At 40.8% G+C, this 24,044-nt stretch overlaps 1 protein-coding gene across 4 annotated transcripts in view; it reads right to left on the bottom strand.

Moving 5' to 3' along the window:
* The window catches only part of cfap74 (cilia and flagella associated protein 74), a 121,928-nt gene that overhangs the window by 64,052 nt on the left and 33,832 nt on the right, over positions 1-24,044 (bottom strand). For 3 of the 4 annotated variants that reach the window (XM_078425110.1, XM_078425112.1, XM_078425111.1), the window contains exons 8-14: positions 20,730-20,840; positions 20,021-20,123; positions 15,820-15,980; positions 11,354-11,570; positions 9,278-9,433; positions 7,014-7,184; positions 3,417-3,535 (exon numbers count right to left, since the gene is read on the bottom strand). In XM_078425110.1, the coding sequence (XP_078281236.1) occupies positions 3,417-3,535; positions 7,014-7,184; positions 9,278-9,433; positions 11,354-11,570; positions 15,820-15,980; positions 20,021-20,123; positions 20,730-20,840 (1,038 nt within the window). Of the gene's footprint in view, positions 1-3,416; positions 3,536-7,013; positions 7,185-9,277; positions 9,434-11,353; positions 11,571-15,819; positions 15,981-20,020; positions 20,124-20,729; positions 20,841-24,044 lie in introns of those variants that run through there. The other variant, XM_078425113.1, reaches the window with a different exon arrangement.

The raw sequence follows: 24,044 nt of genomic DNA, 5'->3' as shown, positions 1-24,044 counted from the left end.
ATGGGAGTGTGAATGACATTGGGCAGTGCTACAAATATTGTTCCCCCCAGCTTACACGCACTTAACTTCCATGTCTGTAGACATAATTGTAAATCTACTCTTAATTACAATCTGGAGCAAAAAACAAAGTGCTGGAGGAACTCACCAGGTCAGGCAGCATCTGTGGAGGGATCAGACTGAAATCTGAAGAAGAGTCCCAACTGAAACGTCATCTGTCGATTCTCTCCTCAGATGCTGCCTGCCCTGCTGAGTTCCTCTAACACCGTGTCTTGCTCACAATTCCAGCATCTGTAGTTTCTTGTGACCCAACTACAAGCATTCATTGTGTGCTGCAACCCCTGACCAAACCACTCCATACATTTCCCACACCTATGATGTTGTACATTCTCTACCCATTCCATCCACACAAATCACCAGTAAACATTCGCTAGTTGTCACACAGTATCTGAAAACAATTTAGAAATGGTTGTCAGTGTTAATTTATTTGTTGATTTATTTTGGTGTGTGTTTGAGTTAGTTATAAGGTCTGTCACACTGCCACAAGGAAGGAGCAGCAAGATTTGAAATGATCGACAACTGCTGAAACAAATAATCAGGATGCTGGATGGGTTGGACAACTAGCTTGAACTTCTCCTCCAATTTCAAGTGATACGTCCCCTACCCTCCCTCTCTTTCCTCTGTGCACTTCTACCCCAGTGTGCGCACATTTCCCCCCACCACCCAAGTCACCCTGCTCTTATCCCTTCCTTCACATGGTGGTTTAGCAAGCAGCATCCTTAGAGAATATGGATAGGTGATGTTTCGTGTCGGGACTCTTCTTCATACTGAAGGAGACCTGAAATGTCACTTATCCATGTTCTCCAGAGATACTGCCTGACTCACCGAGATACTCCAGCATTTTATAGAAACATAGAAACATAGAAAATAGGTGCAGGAGTAGGCCATTCGGCCCTTCAATATGATCATGGCTGATCATCCAGCTCAGTAACCTGTACCTGCCTTCTCTCCATACCCCCTGATCCCTTTAGCCACAAGGGCCACATCTAACTCCCTCTTAAATATAGCCAATGAACTGGCCTAACTACCTTCTGTGGCAGAGAATTCCACAGACTCACCACTCTCTGTGTGAAGAAATGTTTTCTCATCTTGGTCCTAAAAGACTTCCCCCTTATCCTTAAGCTGTGACCCCCGGTTCTGGACTTCCCCAACATCGGGAACAATCTTCCCGCATCTAGCCTCTCCAACCCCTTAAGAATTTTAAATGCTTCAATAAGATCCCCCCTCAGTCTTCTAAATTCCAGCGAGTATAAGCCTAGCCTATCCAGTCTTTCTTCATATGAAAGTCCTGCCATCCCAGGGATCAATCTGGTGAACCTTCTCTGTACTCCCTCTAAGGCTAGAATGTCTTTCCTCAGATTAGGAGACCAAAACTGTACACAATACTCCAGGTGCGGTCTCACCAAGGCCCTGTACAACTGCAGCAGAACCTCCCTGCTCCTATACTCAAATCCTCTTGCTATGAATGCTAACATACCATTTGCTTTCTTCACTGCCTGCTGCACCTGCACGCTTGCTTTCAATGACTGGTGCACCATGACACCCAGGTCACGTTGCATCTCCCCTTTTCCTAATTGGCCACCATTCAGGTAATACTCTGCTTTCCTGTTCTTGCCGCCAAAGTGGATAACCTCACATTTATCCACATTATATTGCATCTGCCATGCATTTGCCCACTCTCCTAATCTATCCAAGTCACTCTGCAGCCTCCTAGCATCGTCCTCGCAGCTAACACTGCCACCCAGCTTCATGTCATCCGCAAACTTAGAGATGTTGCATTCAATTCCCTCGTCCAAATCATTAATATATATTGTAAATAAATGGGGTCCCAGCACTGAGCCTTGCGGTACCCCACTAGTCACTGCCTGCCATTCCGAAAAGGACCCATTTATTCCTACTCTCTGCTTCCTGTCCGCCAACCAATTCTCTATCCACCTCAACACTGAACCCCCAGGGATGAGTGAAGGGTCACAATAGGTCCATGGAAGACATTATCTCCTTGGCCCTACACTCACCTTTAAGAGTTCTATTGACCCTTTATGGCGTCACACTATAACCATCTAGACTTAAACCAATAATACATTTCCATGCTGGGATAAAGGGGATGATTTTAACCTTAATGTGTAGGAACGTAATCACAATGGCACATGAGGCTCACTTGATCTGATGGTGACACACAGTGCTGGGAACACCCAGATGGTCAGGCAGCATCTATGGAAATGGGAAGTTAGTACTGGGACCCTTCATCCCTCTCTCTTCTCCAGTTCTGATGAATGATTTTTGACCTGAAATGTTAAATCTATTCATTTTTCCATAGATGCTGCCTGACTTATTGAATGTTCCCGATGTTTACTGTGCTTTTCCCCCCGATTTCCAACACAGAGCAATGCAGGGTACGGAATACCTGGCATAAGTCATCAGGATTATTCTCTTGCAGATCAGGCTTCAGTTATCACTGAATTATTAGCCTGAGTGAGGCCATATGCAAACTGGAGGAACAGCAGCTCATATTCCGCTTGGGTACCTTACAACCCAATAGTATGAACATTGAGCAGAAACCAGGAACTGTAGATGCTGGTCTATACCATAGATAGGCACAAATTACTCAGCGGGTCAGGCAGCATCTCTGAAGAGAAAGGATGGGTGACGTTTCGGGACAGGACCTTTTCTCAGTCTGAAAGTAGAGGGTGGGGGGGGTTGAAGACCTGGATGCCCCCATCACCCCTTACTTTCAGTCTGCAGAAGGGTCCTGACCCGAAATGTCAACCATCCCTTTTCTCCAGTGATGTTGACCTGCTGAGTTATTCCTCTGTGGTACAAACCAGCATCTGTAGATACTTTTTTTTTTAGTTATCCCTGGTCAGCTGTAGATTCTTGAAAATGTGTTAAAGATACCCAGTCTCATCCTGTAGAATAAGGCAGTTTAGTTTAGTTTAGTTTAGATACAGTGCGGAAACAGGCTCTTCGGCCCACTGAGTCCGCACCGACCAGAGATTCCCGCACATTAACACTATCCTACACACAGTAGGGACAATTTACATTTATACGAAGCAAATTAACCTACAAACCTTGTCGTCTTTATAGAGTTATAGAGTCATAGAGTCATACAGTCCTTCGGCCCAACTTGTTCATACTGACTAAGATGCCCCATGCTGGTCCCATTTGCTCACATTTGGCCGATATCCATCTCAACCTTTCCTATGAATTACCTGTCCAAATGGCTTTTAAATGTTGTTATTGTACCTGCCTCAATTACTTCCTTTGGCAGATCTATTACAATTTTGTCTCAAAAATAGTCTTAATTTCATATCTCTGCTTAAAAGTGATGAAACATTCTCTTGGTTTTATATAATACTCACTCTATTTCAATGAAGTCTTTCACGTGATCACTGATGTCAATCAGTTTACAGTAGGTGATGCCATATGAAGCATTTATTAGCATCACTTTTTTCTTGTATGTTTTTCCAACATCAAAGTTCTAAAATTTACAACAATAATATGATTGTTACCATTTTGTATCCGTTAATTTTGTACACTAAGCTGTAACCAAACAGCCGTGATTTTCAACAGGCTGGGCTGCTGCCAGACATCAATAAGAAAATCAAAAGACATCTGAATTTACAGTACACGATGTAGGAAAACGTAAGCCTGAATATCTGTCAGCATCTTGTAAGGTACAAGGACATCTCATCTGATCTGTGTTGGGACCAGAGTTACTTCGTTCATATCAATTTTTGGATAGATAATTTTGGACACAAGTTGGATTGAAATTGCTTATGAAACTTGTCATATTATTCTGCAGTTCAAATTAAATTGTACTGACTCTAATCTATACAATAAAATCTTCAAAGTCCAATTCGTTTATAAACAGCCTGAAGAAGGGTCCCACCCCGAAATGTCGCATATCCATGTCCTTCAGAGATGCTGCCTGACCCACTGAGTTACTCCAGCTCTCAGTTCATAAGTTCTAGGAGCAGAATTAGGTTATTCGGGCCATCAAGTCGACTCCACCATTCAATCATGGCTGATCTATCTTTCCCTCTCAACCCCATTTTTCAACCTTCTCCCCATAACCCCTGATATCCTTACCAATCAACTCTTTGTGCTTTAGGTGTCATACTGATACTTTTGTAGAGAAAAGAGAGTAATGTTAGGCGTGAAATTTGAAAGTAAACAGATGTTGGTAAATTTCTAACTTTACGTGAACATGAACATGAACATAATTTTCCTTTTACTTTTAAAAAACTTTTGTATGTTTATGTGCTTACCTGCTTGAATCGAGGATATTACACCTTAGTAGGAGCTCAGGATACAAATTAAAATGGGAAAAATAGAACAGACATATGTAAGATCTGAACTGAGGTTATGAGGTTATCCACTTTGGTGGCAAGAAGAGGACAGCAGATTATTATCTGAATGGTGTCAGATTAGGAAAAGGAGAGGTGCAATGAGACCTGGGTGCACTTGTACATCAGTCACTGAAAGTAAGCATGCAGGTACAGCAGGCAGTGAAGAAAGCTAATGGCATGTTGGCCTTCATTGCGAGAGGATTTGAGTTTAGGAGCAAGGAGGTCCTACTGCAGTTGTACAGGGTCCTGGTGAGACCGCACCTGGAGTAATGTGTGCAATTTTGGTCTCCTAATTTGAGGAAGGACATTCTTGCTATGAGGGAGTGCAGCATAGGTTCACCAGGTTAATTCCCGGGATGGCAGGACTGACATATGATGAAAGAATGGGTCGACTGGGCTTGTATGCACTGAAATTTAGAAGGATAAGAGGGGATCTTTTTTAGATTTTTAGATTTAGATTTAGAGATACAGCGCGGAAACAGGCCCTTCGGCCCACCAAGTCCGCGCCGCCCAGCAATCCCCGCACATTAACACTAGGGACAATTTTTTTACATTTACCCAGTCAATTAACCTACATACCTGTACGTCTTTGGAGTGTGGGAGGAAACCGAAGATCTCGGAGAAAACCCACGCAGGTCACGGGGAGAACGTACAAACTCCGTACAGACGGCGCCCGTAGTCAGGATCGAACCTGAGTCTACGGCGCTGCATTCGCTGTAAGGCAGCAACTCTACCGCTGCGCCACCGTGTCGGTTTCTTATAAAAACATGTAAAATTCTTAAAGGATTGGACAGGTTAGCTGCAGGAAAAATGTTCCCGATGTTGGGGCAATTACACTGCAGGGATAAACCTTCAAGGGAGAGTGTATTTTTTGGATCCATAACTTGTGTAATATCTTTGTACATTGCTAATTATTGTTCTCGGTGTAATGTTTGCGCAGATAAAACAGCTCAGGATGCACAAGGTTTATTCAGCACTTACTGACATACCATTAAAATATTTTAATTGGAAGGTCATTCACCAGTCCACAGAAGAGAAGATTCTTCCAATCTAAAGCATTAATGAGCCCGAGGAAATGTTATACTGATGTTCTCTAGCTTTCTATATTCAGACTCTAAAATAAGTAAAGTGCCCCCAATCTACATTATCCACAAAGACGTGATGCAAAGAAAAATGTTGTGAAATTTACTGAACTGATCAAATGAACAGAGAGAAACGAGTTTGCCAGAGAAGTGATAATTGGAAGAGGGTACATCAGCATGAAGTCGCAGACTGGCAGAAAATCACCAGCAGTGCAGCCACACAAACAAAATTAGCAGGAGTCAATAGAAGGCAGCCAACTCAACCAAAAAAAGAAACTGGGATAGCAGCCACGTTCCCTGAGTGAATGCTGAGCCGTGCTCAATACTTGTTATTGCTGATATTGTTTTAATTATCACCATGTTGCAAAGGAGCAAAATCCACTAAATTGCTATTATTTTTTAGATGCAACATTATGAACATTAAACACATTTTTTATCATGCAGGGCAGTACACAGCTAAGGTGATTGTAGGTGTGACACAAAGTCAGTTTATTTACAACATTTTTGGATATACACATTTTATTCAGCAAGTAAACTATGCACCATTGTCGGACAGCTGCAGCCAATGTAGGAGACACAAGGAACTGCAGATGATGGAATCTTAAGCAGAACATAAAGTGCTGGAGGATCACAGCAGGTCAGCAGCATCTGTGGAGGGAATGGATAGGCAACATTTCCAGTCGATATGTTTTTTCCGCCTAATTCAAGCAGTTAAGAATGGCCTGCTTGGGGGAGGGACACTGTATAGTGCGATATTGAGTGTGCAGGGCATGAATGCACAAGAGGTCTGGGATAAGAACTCAGATTTAAATCAATTGGTATTTTAGGGCAGCTGGAAAGGATAGAGGTTCAGGTTTACGAATCTCAACGATGCATAACAGAAACTTTGTCATTCTTAGAATAGCTTTGGATAACATTCTCCTTCCCATTATAAAATACACTTAGTCTTTGAACAAAGAAGTCCTATTTCTTTACATTTTTGCTCTTCCATATAAATGAAGTAAATATATATATTTTTTCTGTACCCACAACTATCAGCCTACACCTTGTAGCTGAACTTACAAATATATTTTTAGTTGTAAAACATACAACTATGTCTATGAACCTAAAATTATTAGTTATTTAATAATTAAATAAGCATCAATCATTTAATTAGTAATGAAATAATTATTTTGTTGTCAATATAATTAAATAATTATTTGTAGAAGTCGTTTAATTTAAATAAATAATTACATTCATTTAAATCAATCCTTTAATTTAAATAATAAAATAATTATTTAATTTTATTAAATGGTAATTAAATATTATTTATTTGTGTAAACTAATTTATACAACATGATAAAACAGAAAATGCTGGAAATATACGACAGTTCAGCCCGCATTGTAGGAAGACAAACAGCATTTCAGGTCAAAGACAATTCAATAGAACTTATTCTGCTAAGTATTTTCAGCAATCTGTTTTTATTTTAGATTCCCAGCATTTGCATTTTATTTTATTTTATTTGAAAGGCTCTGTAACACCCACCTCAAAGTGAACGACACCTGGCTTGCTATAGAAAGGACAACCTTTGAATTCGCGGTCAGCAGCCACTTGTTTCTTGATGATCCCATTTCTCTGTCTCTCCAATTGTCGTTCAAAGATTGCTTGCTCCATTTTAGTGGCCCCTGTGACGAGATGTTTTTTGATGGGTTCATCCTTAACATGACATAGGAAGGAAATCAACAGGTGGCAACAATATCTGAAAATTTTAAGCTTGTATATTCATCATTGTACAGGGCCCTAGTGAGACCGCACCTGGAGTACAGTTTTGGTCTCCAAATTTGAGGAAGCACATTCTTGCTATTGAGGGAGTGCAGCGTAGGTTCACTAGGTTAATTCCCGGAATGGCGGGAATTTAGAAGGATGAGAGGGGATCTTATTGAAACATATAAGATTATTAAGGGATTGGACACGTTAGAGGCAGGAAACATGTTCCCAATGTTGGGGGAGTCCAGAACTAGGGACCACAGTTTAAGAATAGGGGTAGGCCATTTAGAACGGAGATGAGGAAAATCTTTTTCACTCACAGAGTTGTAAATCTGTGGAATTCTCTGCCTCAGAAGGCAGTGAAGGCCAATTCTCTGGATGCTTTCAAGAGAGAGTTAGATAGAGCTCTTAATGATAGCGGAGTCAGGGGGTATGGGGAGAGGGCAGGAACTGGGTACTGACTGTGAATGATCAGCCATGATCACATTGAATGGCGGTGCTGGCTCGAAGGGCCAAACGGCCTACTCCTGCACCTATTGTCTGTTGTCTATTATCATAATTTAGACTTTACTTTAGACTTTAGAGATACAACGTGGAAACATGCTCTTCGGCTCACTGAGTCCGCGCCAACCTGCAATCACCCTGTACTCTAACACAATCCTATGCGCTAAGGACAATTTACAATTTTACTGAAACCAATTAAGCCTCAAACCTGTACGTCTTTGGAGTGTGGGAGGTAACTGGAGCACCCAGAGAAAACTCATGCGGTCATGGGGAGAATTACAAAGTCCATACAGACAGTACCTGTAGTCAGGATTGAACCCGGCTGTCTAGCTCTGTAAGGCAGCAACACCTCAGACCACTCATGGTTTCTGTTTTTAAACCTTTAAAACAAGATTCAGTTGATGCTAATATATTTCCATAATGTTAATCCTAAATGTTGTACCCTGGAGAGTTTGATTGTATTCATGTAGAGTCTTTTCTTTGATTGGATAGCATGCAAACAAAAGCTCTTCACTGCACTTCGGTACACATGACAATAATAAACTAAACTAACCAAAAAAAACAGGAGAACCAGAGAGAACATATGACAATTGAACACGCTAGACTCTCAAGTAAAAATAATCTCATTTCGGGTTGATTGGGATGGCACTTTGACAGTTACGTTGAAAATACAGACATCTGAGTCAGATATGATGCATTAAATCAGCACAGTGATTTGAAGATATTTAATAAATTGATCAAGTACAGCAGACTATACAGTATATCTAAACATTACCATTTCGTTCACAGGCATGTCTGTTTAAAATGCCAATGATTTCACACCAAAGCTAATCTTATTAGGAATTTCAAGAAGACCCAAAGACGTGCGGGTATGTAGGTTAATTGGTCTCTGTAATTTGCCCCTTGTGTGTAGGGAGTGGATGTGAAAGTGGGATAACATGGAATTAGTGTGAACGGATTCGTGGGCTGAAGGGCCTGTTTCCATGTTGTATCTTTTCATTCAATTAAATTCACAATCCATGAATTCCAGGACACCATTTAATTGGGTTATATCAATTTCAACTTTTCTTGATTTTTTGTAGGTTTTTCTTGATTTATATATTTCATTGACATTTGGTATAGTTTAATAAATAACAATGAATTGTAATCAAAGTCCTTTTCATTAACATCTCAAAATGATTTCTGAATCTGTGTTTTTAAGCTAATATCTCGTTTAAAACAAATGAAGAAATCCAAGAACAAGAGAGGAAATGATTGATCAGAACATTTAATACGCAGAATGTCCTTTCACAAGTCATAATTGTAGATTATTAGTCAACCGGAAAAATAAGCAGTAGAATTCAAGTGTTTCCCATCTATCCTATCAAGTAGTATCAGTATATTAGGACATGTTGCCTGATAGAATGGTCATTCATGTGGCAGTTCTGTGCATCACAATCACAGATAATTTAGACTATGCGTAGATGCTAAAGGCTGTCTTTTATGAGGTACAATTTAAGTGAAAATTTTCTGTCTGAACAAGGATTTTCCTTTTTTACCTTGCATTGTTTCTGATCATAATCCCAAAGTCCAGAAAATTCAGGCTGATTAAGATTTTCATCTTCCTCGTACTTGTCTGGTATGTGATGCTCTAGGCTTTGTTCTGTGGCAGTTTCTTCCTCTGATTCCGGCGATGCAGCGTGGTATCCTTTTGGCTTACAATAGAAACACATTGATTAAAACTTATTCTGTGTCATTGATCGCAGTAGACTTTGATAATTATGCTCCTACATCTACAAGACTGTCATGTAAGAAAGCAGCTAAAGCAGTATAGATGTCCATAGCTAACTACACTATTCTACACTAATTGTTCATGATTGAGTCTGTGGGATGGTTCCACAACTGGCAGCTACTTGAAAATATATTTCTATGAATCTACATGCAAAAGAAAATACCAATCATGTACTGGGTAACAACTAGAAAATAGTAAGGTGGAAGATACCAACAGTCCTTGAGGTTCCATAACAACTACAGTGACCCAACCAACAGAAACAAGGCAGAGAGAGATATGAGGAACTGCAGATGCTGGAATCCTAAATAAAACATAAAGTGCTAGAGTAACTCAGCGCATCAGGCAGCATCTCTGGAGAATATGGATAGGCAATGTTTCAGGTCAGGACTCCTCATCAGATTGGTTGTAGTAGTGGGATGAAGAAAGCTGGATAAAAGGCTGGGACATGAGAAAGTCTGGCAAGTGACAGGTGGATACGGGTGAAGGGGGTATAGATTGCAGATGGGTGGACAAAGGCTAGAGATGAAAAGGAGACCAAAGAATGTCAGGTAAGGAGTGAAGATGAATGACTTATGAGTCAAAGGGAGTATGAGAAGGTGGAGGGGGACTTGAGGGGAAGGATAAAGGGAAGATGAATGGTTGGAGGTGGGTGTGGACTGAAGGGGGGGGGGGGACCTAAAATTAGAGAATTCAATATTCAGACTCATGGGTTGTAAGGTGCCCAATTCAAATATGGGGTGCTATTCCTCCAGTTTGCATGTGGCCTTACTTTGGCAACCGAGGGGGCCCAGGGCAGAAAGTTCGGTAAGGAAATGAGAAGGGGAATTAAAATGGTCAGCAACAAGGAGATCAGCAGGTCTTGGCAGACTAAGTGCAAGTGTTCTGCGAAACAGTCGCCTGGTCTATGTTGGGTCTTGCTGATGTACAGAAGGCCAAATCGGGAGCACCAAATGCAATAGAAAAGATTAAAAGAGGTGCACATATAACTATGTCTTGCCTGGAAGGGCTTCTGGGGTCCCTTGATGCAGGTGAGGGAGGAATGTTGGGACAGGTAATATATCTCCTGTCTTTACAGGGGAAAGTACCTGGGAGAAAATCTGTCCTAACTTTTAAAGTTGAATTTCTGCTACTTTTGTTTGGTACCTTTTTCCACTCACTCCATCTGAGCACTCACTCCTTGCTTCAATCCAGCCTGCTATGTATAGTTTTGTTTATAGTGCGGAAACAGTCCCATTCGGCCTAACCAGTCCGCACCAACCAGTGATCCCTGCATAATAAACACTATCTTACACACACTAGGGACAATTTAAATTTTACCAAGCCGATTAGCCTACAAACCTGTATGCCTTTGGAGAAAACCCGCGCACGTCACGGGGAGAACGTACAAAGTCCGTACAGACAGCACCCGTGGTCAGGATCGAACCCTGGATTCTGGTGCTGGAAGGCAGCAACTCTACCGCTGTGCCACTGTGCCGCCCCCTACTTAGATTTACTCAGCAAAAAAATCATTTGTTGGCTATGAAGGATTTTATGCTCCATCTTGTAATTAGAAAGGCTGATAATCATGACATGAGGTAATGGCATTCAGTTAAATGTGCATTTAATTCGGAAGTCAGGAGTAAGAATACATATTCTCATTACATCCCAGTTATCATTCAAACCTTACATTCAGCGGGCAGTTTTCTTCACAGATGGTGATATCCAAATCATAATATTAAGATAAACTTTTTATATTCAACTCAATTCTATAATAGAGCACAGTCAGACAGCAAATGTAACTTTGCAAACAAATAAACACAGTGTGATTAACTTCATTGTCTACCAACTGAACTATTTTACTTACTTCATTGATAGTAAGATAGCTCTTGTTATCATAGGCTTGCTCCAGGAATCCCTGCAGTTTCTTTCTTGGTTTCCTTGTCCCTGAAGCATCACCTTGCATCTTTGATTTTTCTGGGAATATTGAACTGACTTGTTTCTTCCTTTCCATGTTGCTTTCCTCTCTAAGGATCTTAGCCATAATTTCTGCCTTTGAAATTTTCTGCTGCTCTGCAAATTCCCTGTCCAAACATCATAAGGATATGTCAGATCTCCAGTACAACCAAAACAACAGCATCAAAACATGTCACTTTGTCTCACTAGTCCATCCTGTTGTGGCATCCAGCGCCGGCTTACCTGCGGTCCATTTGTCTTTGTGTTTTGTTGTTTTTTTGTGTCTTAATTGTCGATGTGATGTGGTGTTTTTGTGTTTGTGTACTATGTGTGGGTGTGGGAGGGAGGGGGGGAACTGTAAAATTGTAAATATGTGTCCCTTCCGAACGGAGACCCGACCTTTGTTTTCTGGGCCGTGTCTCCGTTCCTGCTGCGGCCTACCATCGGCCCAACTCCTGGAGCTGTCGGCCTCCAGGGCTCTGGTTCGCAGAGCCCGCGGATCGGACGTCTTCGGAGGCTGCGGGAGCGGCTGCGACTCGCCTTAGGCTCGGGCCGCGTGGATGCCGACATCGGGAGCTCCGGCAGCGGCAGCGTGTTCGCCCGCCCCGGATCGCGGGGCTTGGGTCGCGGACATTTCACCGTCCGGCGCGGCCTAAAATAGGCCGCGGGATTTCTCTCTGCTGGGCGGGGGCTTCAATGTCGGGAGCCACGACCGCCCCGACGTGCAGCAGCAGCGGCAGCGACAGCGTGTTCGCCCGCCCCGGATCGCGGGGCTTGGGTCGGCCCGCTGCAGACCTTTCACCGTTCGGTGCGGCCTGCAGCCACAACAACCTGACCGCGGGAGAAGACGGCAGGGGAAGGGAAAAGACATTGTGGCCTTCCATCACAGTGAGGAGAGGACTGGAGGAGACTCACTGTGATGGATGTTTCTTTTTTTTGTGTGTTTTTGGGGTTGTGTAACTTGCCTATTTTAATGCTTTATAGTGTAATCTGCCTAATTTAATGTTTTATTGTTGGACTGTGGGTGACTGAATTTCGTCCCAAAAAATCATTTTTTTGGATGACAAATAAAGCTATCTTGAATCTATCTCTTGAAAGCAACCCAGTAAGGCTAGTAGGTTTCCTTCTCTGAACGGCGTCACTGAACCAGATAGATTCTGACAGTTTTATTTTCTTTTTTTTAAAGAGAGGTCCAGACTATTGAATTGCAATTCCACTCGGCAATGGTGAGATTTGAACTCTGGTCTCTGATTTCTTTGTCTGGTCCCACAAAATGCTGGAGTAACTCAACGGGTCAGGCAGCATCTCAGGAGAGAAGGAATGGATGACGTTTCGGGTCGAGACCCTTCTTCAGACTTCGAGACCCACCTTCAATTTGCCCCAGCATCTGCAGTTATTTTCCTACACTGTTCCTTGTCTGGTCCAGTAACTTAACTACTGCATCATCACTGTACCCCTACAATTAAACAAAACTCCTAACTTAGGAATTTTCCAATAATGGCATGGCCTGATAATTATCCTATTTCATTAGAGCTGAACTCTCATGATGGCTTCCCTGCACACGTGCAGTGTCTGATGGGTTTCTTATCAGCCAGAGCATGTTAAATCTTTTAAGGCGGCAAGTTGCTTCACACTCTTTCTGTCGTGCACTCACCAGGAGTAGATGAAACAGAACTCCTTGCTTTTGTACTCAGACTGTAGTTAAAAAACAAACCCAAATGTTTTATTTAAATTACTTTCTCAACCTATCCTAGCAGTTTCAAGCTTTTGTATACACGTACAACCAGATTTGGGATGCTCTTGACCCTCTTTTATAATTGTGCCCTTCACATTACATTGTATCAAGGAATGGGTTGGAGTGTGGTCTATTTTTAGATTACATTAAAAAAAATAAAAATTATGGTTTAATTAAATTCATAACTAATGAGTTAATTGAAAAAATGGTAAGTACTATCAGTTATAAGCAGATCGGAAAGGTTAAGGGTTTACATGTAAAATTCTTTGCAAATATAAAGTGTGCTATTCTAAAGCAAGGGAAACTTTGACAAAGATGAACAACTTGATAGCCCCTTGACCATCATCACATGGTTGATAAGTTTGTTATGTGGCAATCAAATACTGTCTGAAAACCCATCTATACAATGTTAACCATGTTGCTGTTGTTGGAAAAAATGCTTTTCATGTTGAAACACATCCCCAGAAAAATTTACAGGCGTATTACCCAATAAAATATGATATCGTCAAATATGATATGATAAAATATGATATTTAAAAGGAGATATAAAAGCATGTAATCATAATCAAGGCAATGTAGAGGTTTTGTGAAGGTGGACGGGTTTAGTAAGGAAACTCATGGGGTTCTAATGGCTGTTAGTGGTGGAATGGTTAAATTTGGGAATGCTCAAGACACCAGAACCTGAATAGCACAGTTCTGAAGGATTATAGGATTGGGGAAGTTTACAGAGATAGGCAAGGAAAAGACTATGGAGGGATTTGAAATCTAAATCTGTGGCACTGCTGAATCAGATTGTCAAATTCACTTTTGAAAGTTCAGATTTCAAAGGAAAAAGGAATCTTGTTAAAAGTGCAACAGAAATTACTTTTTTTTTTTAAATTCTCCTTCGCATGAACAGACCAAGAATAAATGAGATAATCCCTTTCAGGGGTAGTCACCCATTGTTGGTGGGATTTAAACCAAACCTTAACAGTCGCAAATACATACACTAATGAAGCTGAAAAATATAAAGGATGAAACCACTGAAGTGTAGCACTGAATCTCTCTTACTCCTCAATTATAGATAGTCCCACATTCTATCCCCAAGTGAAACAGCATGAAACAGATATGATTTTACCAGAGCTGCGATCCAGGCTCATTATTTGGATCTGTGCGTACTATTAATATTCATTTCCCTCAGTTGAGAAACTATTTTTAGTACAATCGCACAGAGTTTGTAAGCTTGCTAAACACTGTGTTCATATGTCAGCCCCAGTGTGTGTCTCCATATGTGGATTATTTCAAACACAATTGGAACAGATTGCATGATATTGGTATTAAGGAGTGGGTTGGAGTGTAATCTTTATAGTTCACATTAGTTGATATTGGTTTAATTAAATTCACAAGTAATCAGTTAATTTATAAAACAGAAATTACCTTAAGCCATATAAGGACAGAGATTTTTTTCAGCTTAAAATTCTATTTTTTTACTTGTGTTAGGTTTAGCATTGTAAAAGCAAAGGAAACTGCTCCAAAGATGAAGAAGGAATGTAGTTCACTGACTGGTAGCTAAAAGCTGCAAGGTGGCCTCAAATAAAGTCATTTGATTAAAATACTTTGGGGAATGCTTATCCCCACTCTATCCTTCTCACAGTCCCATTCTATTCATGCACAGACATGCCAACAATAAAGATAGGCTGCAAATTGAAATGAATTTCTTGCCATTTGAATAGTTGCAACGAATGTCCTTCCAGATCATTGATTTTTATTTTCAGTTCGCACTGCCCTATACATTGGTCAAAGTATGCCACCTGTATAAAGCATCAACAAGATTTATCTCAAAATGAAGTGAATGGATAATGTTTGCATGAACCACACCTGCAGATTGCACTGCCATAAACGATCATGATTGCTTTTATATATGGAATGTACAAGCAACTGTCCTCTACCTCCTGAGATTTTGCAAGAGAAATCTCTCTGCTCTCCTTGGAAGGTACTGCTGCATTTTCTGTTATGCTCTTTGCACTTTGAGTTACAGTAAAGGTTCTTTGAAATGAAACATTTACCAATTTTCTCAAATCATGGATGCTGCATGACTTAACAAACATTTGCAACACTTTTTTGCATTAATTTCAGATATCCAATGTCTACAATATTTTACTTATGTATTTCTGTTTATTGCATGGAGATGCTTTCAAATAGACTGCATCAATTTACTACGCTTTAGTGTGCTACATTGATTGTTTGCTGTTCCATGCACTATTTTCTGTATCCTTCCTAAAATCTAACTCATCTGCTCACATACTGATGTGACTACCAGTTTTGATTTCAGAGGTGCACATACTCTATTTGCTGAGCCTTACGACAGAGTGGTCTGTTTCTGCTAGGTTCCATCCCCCAATCTCTGTTGTGATGTTTCAAACACAAATTTTACATATTTTCTTTTTAATACTCTTTCAAAACGTTATTATTTCCTCTTTGGAGAAACCACCAGTTTGAAAACCTCGAGAATATGTAAAAGGTGTTAACTAATCTCAAAATGCTTATATGTATTCCTGGCAGTTACTGATTTATATTTTTAACAGAAAAGTCTAAATGGAAATCCTCCCCAAATTGCAAAGTAAGAATGGGACAATCGGGTTGTTGAACGGTCAGATACTCACTGTTTTTTTTGGTCCATTTCTTGCTGGTGCTTTTGATGGATCAGAAATTGTTGGGCAAATCCACTTTCCAAAACCTTGAGCCCTTTCTCTTTCTCTTTCTCCATTTGTCTTTCCCTGGCAGCCTGAGCTTTCATCTTCATCTGTATTGCTCGTTGATTTTCCTGAGTGAAAGAGATTTAATTTTATTCAGCAACTTATTAATTATGAAAGCTGGAAAAGTTGCAACATGCACTCATTGTACTTCTGCAACACGAGCAAAAGTCTGGAGGAACTCAGCGGGTCAGGCACCATCTTGGGAGGGAATGATGTTTCGGGTCACGATAATTCTTTCCCTCCACAGATGAGAAGCCTTTTATTTTGCTCAAGATTCCAGCATCTGCACTTCCTTGTGTCTCCATGATAGGAACATCATTTTGTGAACTTATCCATAGAACAACTGAGTCACAAGGTCCTGATTTGAGGTAGCTGTCTCAGGTAGGAAGTTGGTAAGAGCAATCCTATTGGTACCAGGGGCATTTGCCAGGTTTCATGCATTTCATTACTAACCCTACATCAAACCCTAATGGAAACAGTCGAAAAAAGGAATGGTCACGATTGGGGGGGGGGGTTTCACTCATACGATGTGGGCAACAGTGAAAAACCTGCCATTATGTCCCATTCCTAATTGTCCTTGAGAAGATGGTAGTGAGTCATTCTGAAATGCCACAGGTGGTGTGCATTTCTCAGCTTCCCAATACAGGGAGGATGTGGAGACTTTGGAAAGGGTGCAGGAGAAGTTTATTAGAATGCTGCCTGGATTAGAAGGGATTAGATAAAAGGAGAGGTTGTACAATCTTGGATTGTTTTCTCTGGAATGTTGGAGATTGAAGGGAGACCTGATAGAAATACATAAAATTTGGGGATGGTAGACAGACGAAACTTGTTTCCCAGATGGAAATATCAAAGACTTATCATATCATATCATATATCTACAGCCGGAAACAGGCCTTTTTCGGCCCTCCAAGTCCGTGCCGCCCAGTGATCCCCGTACATTAACTATCTATCCTACACCCACTAGGGACAATTTTCACATTTACCCAACCAATTAACCTACATGCCTGTACGTCTTTGGAGTGTGGGAGGAAACCGAAGATCTCGGAGAAAACCCACGCAGGTCACGGGGAGAACGTACAAACTCCTTACAGTGCAGCACCCGTAGTCAGGATCGAACCTGAGTCGCTGGCGCTGCATTCGCTGTAAAGCAGCAACTCTACCGCTGCGCTACCGTGCCGCCTTGAGGGCAAAGTTTCAAGGGAAAATTTAAAGAAGGCATGCGGGGCAAATGTTTTACATAGAAAGTGGTTGGTGCCTAGAACACACTGCCAAAGGTGGTTGTGGAAGCAGATTCAATGTTTTCAAGAGGCTTTTGGATAGGGACGTAAATAAATCTATAAAAATCTCCTTGGGAGATACTTCTATAAATCCATACCTCTCACTTTAACCCCACCTGGAAATGTTCTGAGATATTTCTAAATACCTATCAGTTTACAATTCTTGCTGCTGAGAGGACGTTCTATAAAATATGTTACTTGCCCTAAATTTGGGAATGCCATTGGTTTATTGTAGCCAAGTGTTTATCTGAGCTTCTTCCAATGATAATCCAAATTGCAGTATGAATCCCACACATTTTTACTACACCTCAAAGCAACCAAGCACTTAGCAAATTATCCACTTAACCAATTATCAGGTTACAATAGACAATAGACAATAGGTGCAGGAGTAGGCCATTTGGCCCTTCGAGCCAGCACCACCAATCAATGTGATCATGGCTGATCATTCTCAATCAGTACCCCGTTCCTGCCTTCTCCCCATACCCCCTGACTCAGCTATCCTTAAGAGCTCTATCAAGCTCTCTCTTGAATGCATTCAGAGAATTGGCCTCCACTGCCTTCTGAGGCAGAGAATTCCACAGATTTACAACTCTCTGACTGAAAAAGTTTTTCCTCATCTCCGTTCTAAATGGCCTCCTACCCCTTACTCTTACACTGTGGCCCCTGGTTCTGGACTCCCCCAACATTGGGAACATGTTTCTTGCCTCTAATGTGTCCAACCCCTTAATAATCTTATATGTTTCGATAAGATCCCCTCTCATCCTTCTAAAGTTACAAGTTGATCCTATTAAACGATTTTTCAAAACTAATCTGTATATTAGGAGAATTGCATCAGGTGCAACTGGTCTGATTTTCGCATGGATAGCACACCATGTCCATCAATATATTAGTGAGAAGAAGGGCTGGGACTCTTCAGCCCTGGATTTCTGCCCTCTTGTTACAATCAATTCTAACTAACTAACTGTAAGGAAGTCCAGAAGTCAGATGCAGATGTAGGCTTCAAGGTCCAGATCCAGAAGTTTAGAGATGAGTTTATTAAAGTCAATCATCATGATTGTACAAGGAGGGAAAGTATGATCTCTACATATCTAAGAGAAATGCAAAGTAAGGATTCTAAAACAAGCTGGAGGCTTAATTCAATTAAGTGGATGCCAGGCAACTGTGGCAGGGCCTGAATAATATCAAGGGCTACAGGCAGAAATCAGGGCTATCTCTGTCAATGATGCATCTCTACCGGATGACACCTATTTTGGTTTGGCCTAGTTTCACTAAGGAGCATACCCTTAATTCCCGCTGGCTCTGCCCTACACATTTCGATGGTAGAGGACAGATGGTAAACTCTCGGAAAGCAGCTGGCCTGGATGGTGTTCCAGGGTGGTTTCTGAAATCGTGCCCCAATTGACCGGCTACAGTCTTCCCCAACATCTTCAACCTCTCACTTCAAGTCTCCTGTCCCCATGTGCTTCAAGGAAATCTCTATCATTCCAGTCCCCGAGAAAGATAAAGTGACCTATCTCAATGACTACTGCCCAGTAGACTTAAAATGAACCGCAGCAAAATGCTTTGAAGGACTGGTCATGGCCCACTGGTAATATGCACTGGTCTTCTGGATAATCTTGATGCCTGCAATTGCATACAGGAAAGATAGGTCTATAACAACGCTATCTCTCTTGCAGTGAGTTCAGCTCTAGATCATCTTACCAATAAGAACAACTATGTCAAGATGCTATTCATAGACTGCAGCTCAGTTTTCAACACCATAACACCAAATAAGGACCTCGGCCTTGTGGTCTCAGTCTACAATTGGCCTATGGACTTCCTGATCAGATGACCTCACCTACAGGAGGATGGCTGTGATTATCAGATATAACTCCTCACTACCCCAAGAATCACTGCAGGAGTTCTGTAAGAGTATTTTCTAGACCCAGCCATCTTCACCTGCTTCATCAACGCTCTACCTTGTTTCTTAAAGTTAGAATGGGGATTCATAGAAACATAGAAAATAGGTGCAGGAGTAGGCCATTCGGCCCTTCGAGCCTGCACCGCCATTCAATATGATCATGGCTGATCATCCAACTCAGTATCCTGTACCTGCCTTCTCTCCATACCCCCTGATCCCTTTAGCCACAAGGGCCACATCTAACTCAATGATGATGATTCAGTGATGATTGAACAATATTCAATTCTACTCATCACTTCTTGCCAAATGAAGCAGTCCATGCCTGCATGCAACAGGACCCAGACAACATTTAGGCACGGGCTGATAAGTAGCAAGTAACCACCAAATATCAGATACTGCCATTGCCAAATTACCCACCATCAATATCCTTGGGGTCAGAATGGAGCAGAAACATAAATACCATGGCTAAAAGAGCAGGGCAGAGGCTGGGTATCTTGAATAAATTATAAAATGCAAGTACATTCAAATCAGCCTTAACCTTTGCTCATCAATAAATACTCAGAAGAAATTTAAAGGAATGTAAAAGGAACTAAACAATATTGATCGCTTAATAAATCTGTTATAAATGTAAAATAATAAAAAAATTCTTCCACAGTTTTCAGTTGTTATTATTATTTTTTTTAATTCCTTTGATCAATTGGAAATATTCCAGAAATCTGCCTATGCTACATAACTGTATCTACTGCAATCCATGCATACTTCCCATATTCTCTGTGAGAAATACCTGGTATTCACTTTAATGGGTCAAATGAGGTATGACACAAAACCATACCATCTTGATTTTTGATTGCTCTATGATTTAACCTGTCAATTAATAAAAATACTGCACATTAGATTTCTTTATAAAGTTAGCTATTAAGGGCCCATTTACTTGGTCAAACGCAATGTTCTTCTTCAGTGACAATACACTTTGCATCCTTTTATCCATGTCTTCCCTTATCTTCAGTTCTTTTTCAGCTTGTTCTTGACGAACTCTACATTAAGAAACACCCTGATTTTAATTCAGTTAATATTTAGATCAACTATTTATACAGCTTTTATTACTTTTTAGTGTTTAACCTTCTCTGTACCATTTCTGGCAGGAGCAATGATCACAAAAATGCCCAATAATAAATCAACTATTCCACAATTATTCATTCCCAGAGGCTCATCCAGTTTCTGATTCCACAGCAGTTTTGATGGATTTCAGCCTGGGTTGCTTTAAGTAAATGATATTATACCAGCTAAGTGAACACATTTATATTTTACCATGTTTGATTAAGTGATAATTAATTTACACCTCCAGTGAAATAGAATCATTGCAGATTGCAGGAGAATTCTGCAGGATATCTCTAAATCTACAATTCAAATGAAAGATTCAGAGCCTTCAGACCAGAACATGATGAGACAAAATGAAATAATAACAATAAATGTCAACACTAAAGATAATAGTAAGGAATAATTGGGATAATTCCATTTTAAAATCTCTCGTGTACACTGATTCCCATTCTCGAGTATTGGAAAGAGCAAAATGACTTAATATAGAATTCTTATAAATATAAAGAGTATTCTGTTTCATCAAGTCCACCTTGCAGTTTTACCTAGCCATAGATTCCTTCAGAAACTGCATTGCCTTCTGATTATACTTTTTAGCATTCTCGACTGCCTTCTTATGCTCCAGTTCTCGATCTTTAAGATCGTTCACAGGTTTCCTGTTCATGGATAAAAGATAATATATATCAGCAATATGATTATTACAATATAATATAGTATATTATATTATATAGTATATTATAGCAATGCAATACAATAATATAGTCACCTATCCCTTCCATGAAGAGTATTTACTGTCCTGGGAATCACTGGAGAACATTTTCAGGCAATTATCAAGGCAATTTTCCTTTCCCCCTCCCTCCACCTTTGCATTTTACTGCTCTTCTTCTCTCCTTATTTGACACTCTTTCATCTCCTTTTCATCTCTCGCCTTTGGCACTTATCCCACCCATATGCCAATCAACGCCAACCCCCCCCCGACCCATCTTGCCTGTATCCACCTATCTTTACTAGGCTTTTTCCCTGCCACTAACTCTCTTTTCCAGCTTTCTTCCCTCTACTCCATTAGACTGGAGAAGGTTCCCATCCCGGGAAGCCATTACCTCCACAGATGTTGCCTGACCCACTGAGTTTCTCCAGCACTTTCTTTTTTGCTCTTGAAACCAACATATTACTTAGAAGCATAGCTATCTAATGCATCTTCCAACATGATCCCTGCCTTTTCCCCAGTGTATTGTGCTTTCTGTGTTGCTTGTGGTTTTTTTTCACTTTTCTTTTGAACCAGTACAGAACCTGTTTCGTACATGACAAAAGAGAATGAATAACAATTAAATGTAATTCTGGTTGTGCTTCTATATATTGCAATGATTCATTAAGGAATTACATTTTAAATTTTTTTAATAAGCTGAAAACAGTGGCATCAAAAACACATGATGGTAAGGCGACAATCTGATTTTTGCTTTGAATTTTCCTCAGGAGACAGAAATCGAGGAAGATGCATAACCAATGGCCTACTTACTGACAATCCATTTTGTCTTGACTATAGAAACTAATATCATCCCCAATTGCTACTAAATGTATTAGTATCAGGAGACTCCTGATGTAATAATACAAAATTAGGTTAGCGAAGAAGAGGAGTGAAATGTAAAGCCAGAGGGAGAGATATGGGTATTGGGCACAAAAGGGAGGGGAAAGGGAGGGGACGGTAAATAATCCTGATGCAAGAATATATAACAAAACTGTGACAGTGCTTCTTTATAAAGAATCATCTACTTTTATAGGATAGTTATTAGGTTTGCTGTTTATTCCTAAATCCCAGACGGTGATATTTTCTATAAGCAGATGGACTCTTCCAACCTTTGAGAGGATTCTCCTTAGGTGCTTCGTGGTTCATCTGCTTACAGACAGGAGGATTTTTTATTTATAACATTTCATGCTGAGTTCGGCTGGAAGGCCAGTTGGAAAGGCAACAAAATTACTTTGAAAATACAAATATTTCCTGATTTAGCCCATAAATAGAAAACTATGCCAAGAAGCAGGCTGAGTACAAAAGAATCTGAGGAGAAATTAAAATTAAAAAGAAGGAATGCAAATGAGCAAACATTAGCTACCAACGTTAATGGGAATCGAGAAGAGTTCCATAGGTACACAGTCAAACAGTAGTACATGGAGAACTGAGGCATATTAAGAATCAAAATCAGCACTGTACACTCCATCTCTCTTCACCAAGTAAGGTGGCACTAACCATAATCTTTCAATGTTCTTTGGATGCAGGAGGAGGAAGTGGATTCAGATATGTTGCCATAAGAGTGGTAGAATCAAATACAATTACTACGTTGAAAGGCACTTGGACAGCCACTTAAATAGGCAAGGTTTAGAAGGCTATGGTACTAATGTGGGCAAATGAGATTAGTGTAAAAAGACAACTTCACATCCATTCAATCTTGGCCTTTCATTATTTTGTAGGTTTCAATGAGATGCTGGTTTACAAAAAATACACAAAGTGCTGGACTAACTCAGCGGGTCAGGTAGCATCTCTGCAAGACATGCATTGCTGATGTTTCGGGTCAGGACTCCTATCCATATCCTCGAGGTGATGCTGCCTGACCTGCTGAGTTACTCCAGCACTTTGTGGGGGGTTTTGCTGTGCAAAGTTTGCATGTTCTCTCCATGGCCACGTGGGTTTTCTCTGGGTTCCCCATGTTGTATAGGAATATGAAAATTGTATACGGAATACAGCATTCCATTCTGTTCACCTCTTAATCTTAAAGGTAAAAAGTCATTACAGAAGATCCAGAAAAGATTTGTGAGGTTGGTTTCCGGGATAAGGGATAAGGGACAATTACAAAGATAGATTACAGAGGCTCGGACCACTTTCTTTGGGTAAGGCTGAGAGAAAATTTGATAATATTTTTTAAAAAAAGAGAATTCTGGACAGACTTTAGATACACAGTGCGGAAACGGGCCCTTCGGCACACCGAGTCTGCTTCGACCAGCAATCCCAGTACACTAACACTACCCTACACACTAGGGACAATTTACAATTTTACCAAAACCAATTAGCCTACAAAACTGTACGTCTTTGTGGGGAGTGTGGGTGGAAACCGGAGCACCTGGTGAAAACCCACGCAGTCACAGGGAGAACTAGAGGTGGGCGGAACCAGTGAGTAGAAACTCCGAAGATGGACACAAAAAGCTGGAGTAACTCAACAGGACAGGCAGCATCTCTGGAGAGAAGGAATGGGTGATGTTTCGGGTCGAGACCCTCCAGACTGGTTAGGGGTAAGGGAAAGGAGAGCTATAGATGATGATGTAGAGAGATAAAGAGCAACGAATAAAAGATATGCAAAAAAGTAACGATGATAAAGGAAACAGGCCATTGTTAGCTGTTTGTTGGGTGAAAACGAAAAGCTGGTGCGACTTGCGTGGGGGAGGGATAGAGAGAGAGGGAATGCGGGGCTACCTGAAGTGAGAGAAATCAATATTCATACCACTGGGCTGTAAGCAGACAGCACACATAGTCAGGATTGAACCCAGGTCTCTAGTGCCGTAAGTGCCAGGTCTCTAGTGCCCAGGTCTCTAGAACCCAGATCTCTACTGCTGCGCCACTGTGCCAACAGAATGGATATGAATTTCCCATTGGTGGAAGGATCACAGGTATAAAGGGGGAGATAATTGAAAACACAAGGAAAATATTTGCTTTATGCAGTGTGAAAATCATGAAAGGAATAGATCAGGTAGACGCACAGAGTCTCTTGTCCAGAGTTGGGGAAACAAGAGCCAGAGGACATGGGTTTAAGGTGAGGGGGGAAAGATAGGAATAGGAACCTGAGGGGTAACTCTTTAACACAAAGGGTGGTGGG

Source organism: Rhinoraja longicauda, chromosome 30 (genome assembly GCF_053455715.1).
Source record: "Rhinoraja longicauda isolate Sanriku21f chromosome 30, sRhiLon1.1, whole genome shotgun sequence".
Taxonomy (NCBI): domain Eukaryota; kingdom Metazoa; phylum Chordata; class Chondrichthyes; order Rajiformes; family Arhynchobatidae; genus Rhinoraja; species Rhinoraja longicauda.
Note: the sequence above shows the minus strand (reverse complement) of the source record. Positions and strands in the feature narration are given on the sequence as shown.